Genomic DNA, 9,965 nt, shown 5'->3' with positions numbered 1-9,965 from the left:
CTTAAAGCATTCAATATTTAGTGGAGAAGGGGGTGTATCCATAGACCTCTACTCCAGAGCGCACGGTACCATTCCTATGGGTAACTTCATGTTAGCAGCTGTGCTTTGTACTCCGAGAGCACACTTAAACTAGAATGATGCAGAATTTGACTCCTTCCGTGTGTTTCGTTCGAGTTTGCTCTAGACCATTGCAGGAATGTTCACCAGGTTACTCACCTCAGACTAGTGGTACAGTGTAGGTAGAAATGTTTCCTTCAATCAATTCGAGCTGATTGGAAAAAGCTGTGGGATAGAACTGGTGCCACGCAATGCCTGAAAAATCATCCAGTATTTCATGGCAATCTGTTTAAATATTAAGTATTTCTTTCAAACAGGGCTACGGCATTTATTTTGTGTGTTTATTCTCAGCATATGATCGACTAATATTGGCTAAATTGTACTCATAGATGTCCATTGGGTTGATATCAGAGGAACTAGTTCTAGTTCCCGGATAATTCCCTGAGTTTCCTGGTATGAGAAACTAAATTGCTCCGTACATTGATTGAAATTACGTAAATGTGTAGGGAAATAACGTGGCTGCGACAAATTATGGAGATGCAGCTACTCTAAAACAAAACTATCCGTTATGATTTGTAGGAAAATCTCAGCAGGACTGACAGCATCTATGGAGAGTGAAAGGAGTTAACGTTTCCAGTCGGGATGACCTTTTCGCCAAAACAGTTATCCAAACTCGAAACTTCTCTCTCCACAGATGCTGCCTGACTTGCTGAGATTGTCCAGTATTTTCTGTTTTTGTTTCAGGTTCCAGCATCCGCAGTAATTTGTTTTTATAATTATAATTTATTCCGTCTACTTTAGTTATTCATTCACCCCTTCTTGTTTGACACCCATGTTTTTATTTTTAAGAGTTGTTCTGGTATTTGTGGAAGATTCCCAATTGCCTGAAGTGCTTTGTCCATTGCAATTGGACTCCAGTGGTTTCAGTTTATGACTCAATATTGAACTGTGTCTGTAATATGTAACAAATTCTGATTAGTTATAACGGAGCTATAAGAAGTTCAGACAATTTCGATTTTAAAAAACAACCACTTCTACTTTGCTCTTCACACATACAATGCCCAGGTCCACGGCAAGGGGTTTGTAATCTATTTTCATTCTTCCTTTCCTTGTCTATCATATTAGAAAGAAAATCTAAGCATTGGAGATGGATGACTTGGTCATGCTTATGAGTTAACACAACGCAAATGTTGCCGGCATAGTTCACCTCAATGTTCCAGATGTGGCCATGCATTACCTTTACAATATATGTTTTGCACATTTTGACTTTTATCTGTGAATCTTTTTCCACAATGACACTTATCGAAATTCTATTTTTGAAGTGGTGTCTGGAGTCTGTCGCTGCGCAGATATTTGAACAATTCTCATTAATCTCGTGTGGTATAAAATTTCTTTTAATGACTGAAATATAAGTTTCCCATAAACCTGACAGTGAAGAGCAAGGCCTGTCAAGGTGCCGGTGTTTCCCATGTCATTTCTTGCAGTGTCCTGTCAATTGCATTGTACTTGTACTTAGGCCTTGAGTCATTTTTCTCTCACACCAGCACCCTTTGTCCCTAAATAAAACATTTCCACAATAAGCAGATCTAATTCCTACACGTTTATGATATAACAGGGGCCGCGGACTGCCACTGTGCGGATAATCCCTCGGCAGTGTCACTGTATTGGTTTTGAAAGGGTCACCTAAACATTTGGTGGCTGAAAGCATTCCTTCCACAATAACAATATCTGAAGCCCATACATTTATGATGCACCAGAGGCTGGGGGTTGCCAGTGTGTAGATATTTCCCACATAATTCCCTGCAGTTTCCTAGACGTGTAGTATGCTAGAATGAAGTGCCTGCTCATTGTTTGACTGAACTATTATGTGCTTAGCATTTACATAACAAAAGTGCCACTCGACTTCCCCGATTAATGCAGTTGAAGGGCTCTTGTGGTCCAGTAATAAACATTGTTGAAATAATTTATTTGGAGCCCTGGTTACTCGTGGGAGAATGGTCACTGCGAGTTAGCTGATTGGACAGTCAATGTTGTTGTCATGATGGTTTCATAAACACCAAGTACTATGTTTTTCTCTATTGTGCCTTGTATACAAAAGATCTGCTGTCTGCCAGGGTGATCAGTGGACCAAGAGACCCCCTCTCCATATACTGTATGCTCACTGTCAGTTAAATGAACTGCTCCTTGTTCTCCTGCATTGTTCAGGAGTCCCTTAAACATTCTGTCACAGAGAGAGAGAGAGGAAAAAAATTCTTTGCCCTCCCTCTCAGCGCTGTACCTCAGAATTCACTCTGTTCTGTGGGGCGCCGTTCCCCAGTGGCGATCATTGTAGCATAGCTCCCGGCAGCATTCGTTCAATTAATCAGCAAATCAGCCTGCCTTTTTTTGCAACCTATATGATTGAACCCAATCCCTGATCGAACCATCTCAGTATTTACTAAATCTAACGGAGGTTGCTTGGTGCCAGTACTAAATAAACCTGCTAATCTGGCAGTTTGAGAAATGTCCCTTCTGTTTGCAAGTTAAAGAAAGGGATGCATTTTTATGGCGGCGAACTTCTAAAATAAAAGTTTTGTCAGCATTTCCTTTCAAATAAAACGCCCTGTGAGATATCAGGGGAGCATGATGCCCCATCTTGAAATATATAAAATAAAATAATTCCGAATATTAAGAACTAATTATAGCGGTCAAGTGAAACATCACACGTTTTATTATATACTGTGCTTTTGAATAAATACTGTGCGCCTCTGATATCATGAAGATAATGGTTCCTCCACTGTACTTGTCTGTTCCAGTTTCACGCTTGCTCTGCCTGTTGCTTGCTCTCAGGGTGAAGCAGTGCCCGATAGCGGCAACACCGCTATTTGGCTGATGATTTATTTTAGGCAGATGCTATTGACAGCCACTTGTAAACCAGTCCCCATTTCTCCCGCGTGTTAATTATCACTCCAGTTGCTAGACCTCAGGCTTTGCAGTGCTAATGCTTTCACTCTTTGCTGGGCAAATATCGGGGTGTCCCGTCCAACAAAATGTTTTTTTCTCAATGGAAATAGGGAATGTTAAATCTACTTTAACGAACGTGGACAGCCATTATTCAAAACTATGGACACAGCAGAAACTTGCCTGGACAACAGTTAGCAAACAACGATTTCACCTCGGGTCAATAGGTCATCTTTTAAAACACAATATATTTACAACACCAATAAGTTTGTGATGGTTAACGACATTAACCTACGATTCTGAGTTATAACCTTATCTCTGTCCTCATTGAGACTGTCAAAATCGATACTTAAAATTAATCCGTTTAGATGCCAATAAAATGTAGGAATGCAAAGGCGCTAATAACATGAAAACGGGTGCGTAATTGCAAAATATTAAAAATAAATTCACTTGGGAGAACTGAGGAAAGTTGCTTCCGGGGAAACTGTACCCCACTTTAAAGGACAAGTGAATAGGTGTGCAAACAACCGCTGACAGAGGTTACCAATGTAAAAACACACAGGTTTCTTTCTCTTTATGTTAAATCCGCATAATAGTGTTGCGGTCGTTAAGCAAATCCGTCAACCAAAGTAAGTTTATTTGTGGGCACAGTTAAACTTTTGACTGGGCTTCCAACCGCAACACTGAAGAATAAAATAAACAGCACGAGGAAAGATAAATAAACTTGCTCGGCGAGCCTGATGTGGCGCGACTTACTTGAGAAGGCACGGGTAATCCCCCAGAGGACTGAGCCTGCTTTGTGTTAAATGTTTAAAGATTTCAAACGACGGAGTTTATTCCTACTGCAAACACTTCTATTTACAAGGTCAAGTATACCAGCACTCGACGGGTGCTTAAGAGTGTAATTATTTATCTAAGGGCGTTTTGAGTGATCAGGAACCCTGACAAGGGAGCCCAGGTTGAGCGCACACAGAAAAATATATGCATAGGTCCATCCAGTTATTGCTTCTTACAGTGTTTTTACATCTTTGATTCATTTCCCTCGCTGCCGCAGGACTAATAAAAGCAGAAACTTCTAGAATGCTTTCAGGCCAAACAACTGCAATTCACAGCACAAATTTGTGGTAAAATGTAACTATGTAACTCCTAGCGAGTTACGTATTACACTAAACTTGGAATCTTGACAGGGAGCATCTCATCTGGAAATATATAAAGGAACGCTGCTTTTCATAGCAACTTGTTCCGAGCCGAAACATAATATCGAGACAATTAAGTATGATTTTTTTTCAAATCCTTTTGTATGTTCAGTCTACAATGAGCATGTCAGTCAGTGCTGCTTGGCCAGACACCAACAGCTGTGATGTGCCTCCCCTTGCACCAGTATATTAAATGTAAAAATGACTTCGCCAATGATTCGTAATTTAGATCTTTCTGGAGTCAGCGGTTCAAACATACGAAAGGCCAGCGGAAACCCAATTAATCGAAAGTCAATGCTCGGCCCCAGCTGTCAGCTGTGAAAACAGCAAATGTAAAGGCGCTGGAAGTTTGGGAAACTTTCGTCTCTTACACGCTCGCGAACACATTATCAAACATCGCGCAAATATATCTAGTGAACCGCCAGCGTTTTCACTTTCACTCAACTCTGAATAGACGCGCACAGTCTTGCGAAGCTTTTTTTAAACTAGATGACTCTTTATGGCTTCTATGAAAATACAATGTTAACGGCAGCCTTACAAACTGATTTTAAAAGAACAATTTTTATCGAGGCCAAATTTTAAATATCTCTCCATTTCCAAAAATACATATTTAAAAGATAACCTTTTTTTTCAAATCTATATGTTTGCATCTTAAATTGCTCAACTGGGATCGCCGAGAATTCATTATAAATCAATTTCCCTTTAGAATAAGTATTGAAATTCTGTACCTTCGCTGGTAAAGTATCACTGCATTCTTTCACAGCTCGATGCTAAACCAGAGCTGTGGTTAAGTCTATATTTCAATAAATTATTCCCCAAATGTATACATTTGTAACTTTATACACACACAACGACTGGTTAAAAAAACACCAGTCATATAAGATTTATACTAGTTGCACTAGAGATTAATTCCACACCTCTAATACAACCGAAAATACAAACAAATCTTACCAGAATTAAATTTATATAAAGGTCTATTAAATTGTCTTTTTATATTGAAGATGGCAGTGCAGAGCTTCTTTTTTGAAGAAGGATAAAAGTTGTATTGTTCATTTATAACCTGGCGATTAGTAGTAGTAAAATGGATGCCATCAAAGTCAAAACATTAGGCACTGGGACGCTGGAGGAGGCTCTGGCGCTTGGAGCGTACCTGTATGTGTCTCTATTCTCATCATCATAACTGATAACGTTGTCTCTTGGGTCGTCATCATAGTCCCAGTACTCATCCGACTCCATGTCCGAGCCGCTGCTGCCAGAGCTATGTTCAGGTCCAAAGAAGCAGAGTCTGGCCATGTTGTCCTTGATCGCCTCGCAGATGGGTCGATCAGCTCCATCGCAGACACATTCCTTAAGGAGCAAGGCTTTAGGGATGACCAGCATGCTCTCGATCACCTCCCGGCACTGATCCGTGCATTTGATGCCGTTGAAAAGTTTACCGCAGTTCTGGAGGTAGCGGCGCATGGCGTTGTTGCACTGGGGCTCCGTCTCACACTGCTGGCGGGCTTCGGTGCAGCCCATCACCCCGTCCCGGTTGCGGGTCCTCGGCAAGCAGGGCTCGATGGCACGTTTGGTCCTTTTGCACAGCTCGTCGTGGACGCAATCGCAGTTCTCCAGCATGGGCCCGTTCTGCGTGTGGTTGAGGTGGATAAGAGCTGAAAGGCAGTGGCTGGGACACCGTCTGGTCTCCAGGCTTAAGACTGATCTGCAAGCCTCCATATACTGATCGTACGCAAAGTTGCAATCGGGCTCGACCTGGCACTGCAAGATGGCTTGCCAGCAGATCCACCGGGCCAGCACTCGAGAATTGCTCAAAAGGAGCAGTAAACAGACGAGAATGTGGCTCCCGATTCGGATCAAGCCAGCGAGACTTGCCATCGTCTTGATGTCTGAAAGTTTGCGAGTTCGCTCGTTTTTTGCATAAGGGATGGCTGGTGTCACGCATCCATTCAGAAGTCCCGTGCGATGCAGCAGAGTTTCTTTCTTACTATGTTGTGCAGAGTGAGGACGACTGTGTGCTTCTCGCCTGCTTTTCCGTCAACATACTGCAGGCAATGCTACCCACAGTTTGACTACGGTTCTTTTTACGGGAAAGACTTCCCTCCTCCCCACACAAAAAAACACTCCAATGTGCTCTAATTACCTCTGCAGCGCCTGATTATCTATTCAACAAACTGCAAACAAATAGCGGGCCAGCCTCTCCACATCCTGGTCACTCAGGCCGCCTCGCCCCGCCCTCTCGGCTCGTACCGCGCCCTGTGATTGGTTCACTGACCTCCCTCCCGCCCTGTGATTGGCTCATTTCTCTTCCCTCCCGCCCTGTGATTGGCTCACTGAACCCCCTCCCGCCCTGTGATTGGCTCACCGCTCGCCCTCTCTGTGTGTGATTGGCTCACTGACCCACCTCTCTCTGTGTGATTGACTCACTGTTCCCCCTCTCTCTGTGATTGGCTCACTGACCCCCCCTACCGCTCTGTGATTGGCTGACTGACACCCCCTTCCTGCTCTGTGATTCGCTCACCGCTCCCCCTCCCACTCTGTGATTGGCGTATTGCTCCCCCTCCTGCTCTATGATTGGCTAACTCACCCCCTCCCGTTCTGTGATTGGCTCGTTGCTCCCGCCACCCGCTCTGTGATTGGCTCACTAAACTCCCTCCCGCCCTGTGATTGGCTTACTGAACCCCTCTCGCCCCGTGATTTGCTTACTGACGCCCTCCCGCCCCGTGATTGGCTCATTGCTCCACCCTCCAGCCCTGTGATTCGCCTACTGACCCCCTCCTGCCCTGTGATTGGCCCATTGCTCCTCCCGCAGCTCTGTGATTGGCTTACCGCTCCCCCTCCCGCCCTCTGATTGGCTCTCCGACCCCCTCCCGTTCTGTGATTGGCTCATTGCTCCTCCTACTCTGTGATTGGCTCATAGTTGACAGGTGGCGAAATGATTGACGGTCATTCAGACCAATCAGATTCCCGGGACCGGGGATCCGGGCTGTTGCCCCTGGTGTCGACATTCTTCCCGCCTTGTGAGTGTGTGCTTCCTGTCTCATCTTCCCCCTCCGGTGGGGCTGCTGCTTAAACACTGGTTGCAGTTTACCGGAGAGCAACCTCCACATAGAGATTATCTGAAGCCACCAACAAGAGGTGTTATCTTGCCCAACTTCCAGTTGAATATTCCCCTATCCAGGACAAAGCAGCCCGCCTGACTGCTACCCCTTCCACAAATATTCACTCTCTCCACCACCGACACACAGGTGTACCATCTACAACAGGGGTGGGCAAACTTTTCCGTGCAAGGGCCACATTCAGAAATTCACAATTTTAAAGGGCCGCATAGTATATTAAGTAAAATAATTAATATTTAAAATAGCCAAAATAAAAGGTTTTTAAAGAAAAAAAAACAATTAATTTTTATTAATTAATATTTTAAAGTAGAAACTTTACATGAAACACATTTATTTGAAAAACAAAGTAACTCAGTTTAAAGAAAAAAAAGCAATTAATTTTTATTAATTAATATTTTAAAGTAGAAACTTCACATGAAAACACATGTTGTGCCGAGCAATGATCACCCTACTCAAGTCAACGTATCCACCCTATACCAGTAACCCAACAGCCCCCACCCCCCCCTTAAACCTCATTAACCATAAAATTAAAAAAAAACTTTTTATTTTTTAATTTTTTTTATGACTTGATCTTGGTGGGCTGCATAAAGATCTTTGGCGGGCCGTAGTTTGCCCACCCCTGATCTACAAGGTGCACTGCAGGAACTCACTTGGACAGCACCTTCCAAACCCACGGCCAATATCTTATAGAAGGACAAGAGCAGCAGATTCCTGGGAACCCCACCATCGGGAGGTTCTCCAAGTCACTCACCATTCTGACTTGGAAATATATCGCCATTCCTTCACTGTTGCTGGGGCAAAATCCTGGAACACCCTCAGCTTATGAAGGGCAACTAGGGGTGGGCAATAAATGCTGGCCTTGGCAGCCTACATTCCATATGTGAAAAAAATGCGCCTCAAAATGTATTGTTACCTTTATAAAGAATACAAGTTACTCAAAAGCTCACTCAATTAACTTAAAGCAAGATTTGAGTCATTTGGTTTTGATTTGAAATATTTTAAACTTTCTAATATTGTCTCATTCTGTCAGAAGATGAAAAATAACCTATTCCGAACAGTTTCATGATTAGCTTGAGTAAACTTTATTCGTTTGTGATGATTTGCTTCAGAATTTCTCATCTACTTCCCTACTCTTCCTCTCACTCTTCCCTTTCATTCTTTTTTCATAAATAAACCAAATAAACATATCACCTAATGTCCAATCCTCCGACCAGCATTTATCCATCATTATCTTTCTAATTGGCACTCAAATGTGTTCTGCAATTGCTGCCCGAGCCTCGGGTAGGTTAACTTCCATGGGAACTGCCTCTGCGCAATGTGCCTCCACTGGCGCCCCTTCAAAGGATTTTAATTCACAAATTTGGTACAACTTGTGTGGCCTTGTTTCTTCATAATCGCTTGTTGTCACAAGTAGGCTTCAATGAAGCTGTGACAAGCCCCTAATCGCCACATTCCGGCGCCTGTTCGGGGAGGCCGGTACGGGAACCTTGTGTTTCGGTAAGAGAGGAAATGATAAACAAAACATGCTTAAGAACTTGTGCAATGCATTTACGTTTGGCCTGTTTTTTTTATAAATTTAGAATACCTAATTATTTTTTTTCCAATTAAGGGACAATTTAGCGTGGCCAATCCACCTAACCAGCACATCTTTGGGTTGTGGGTTGAAACCCACGCAGACACGAGGAGAATGTGCAAATGCCACACGGACAGTGACCCAGGGCCGGGAGTCAAACCCGGGTCCTCAGTGTGGTAGTCCCAGTGCTAACCATGCGCCACATGCCGCTCCTACGCTCGGCCTTTTGAGTTCTTGTTGGGGGCTGCAGGTGACAGGCTATTTTCTCCAGGTGAGAAATGACACCCACCAATGCATAACATCTGACAAAAATATCGGAAGTAACTCGCAGGTAACATAAAATATATTTGCTACAATTGGAAAATGCATGCAAGGGGTATAAGGTTGTATGTTGAAATAAATAAGCAGGAAAATAAGGTTACTGACAATGAGACAGGACACATTAAACATACTAGGGTCTCTGTAATATTTAGATCTGCTCACAACCTGAATTGCAGCACATGGTGTGGATAATTGGTGCGTCTTCTTCACACATTCTTTGTATTTCATGATAAACATTAACGTTCACAAAGCAAATCGCAAATTAACGACTGTAGGAAAATCATTAGTCATTCTATGTTACCATAACACACGACAATCCATAATTAATAGCAATTATAACAAAACACCTGTAATTGCAAAATATACGTGGTACAATACTGTAATATATACTTGCATAATAAATCACTGAAGTTAATACACTTAGAATCCCGACAGTGCAGAAGGGGAGGTCATTCAACCCAGCAAGTCTGCACGACACTTTGAAAGAGCACCCTACCTAAGCCCACGTCCCCAACCTATCCACATAACCCAGTGACCCCAACTAACCTTTGGACACTAAGGGACAATTTACCATGGCTAATCCACCTAACCTGCACATCTTTGCACTGTGGGAGGAAACCGGAGCACCAAGAGGAAACCCACGCAGACATGGGGAGAAAGTGCAAACTCCACACAGTCACCCAGGGCTGGAATTGAACCCGGGTCCCTGGCTCTGTGAGGCAGCAGTGCTAACCACTGTGGCACCATGCCGCCCACTTTGTT

General features: G+C 43.4%; 1 protein-coding gene across 1 annotated transcript; it reads right to left on the bottom strand.

Moving 5' to 3' along the window:
* Positions 1–2,744: 2,744 nt before the first annotated feature.
* LOC119970351 (growth arrest-specific protein 1-like) lies at positions 2,745–6,399 on the bottom strand. The gene has a single exon (XM_038804818.1). It carries the CDS (start codon positions 6,066–6,068, stop codon positions 5,247–5,249), a length of 822 nt encoding a protein of 273 aa, XP_038660746.1. The 5' UTR covers positions 6,069–6,399; the 3' UTR covers positions 2,745–5,246.
* Positions 6,400–9,965: the final 3,566 nt, after the last annotated feature.

The sequence above is a fragment of the Scyliorhinus canicula genome, chromosome 8, assembly GCF_902713615.1.
Source record: "Scyliorhinus canicula chromosome 8, sScyCan1.1, whole genome shotgun sequence".
In the NCBI taxonomy this organism is placed as follows: Eukaryota; Metazoa; Chordata; class Chondrichthyes; order Carcharhiniformes; family Scyliorhinidae; genus Scyliorhinus; species Scyliorhinus canicula.
The sequence above is the reverse complement of the archived record's forward strand: the minus strand, read 5'-3'. Positions and strand labels throughout refer to the sequence as shown.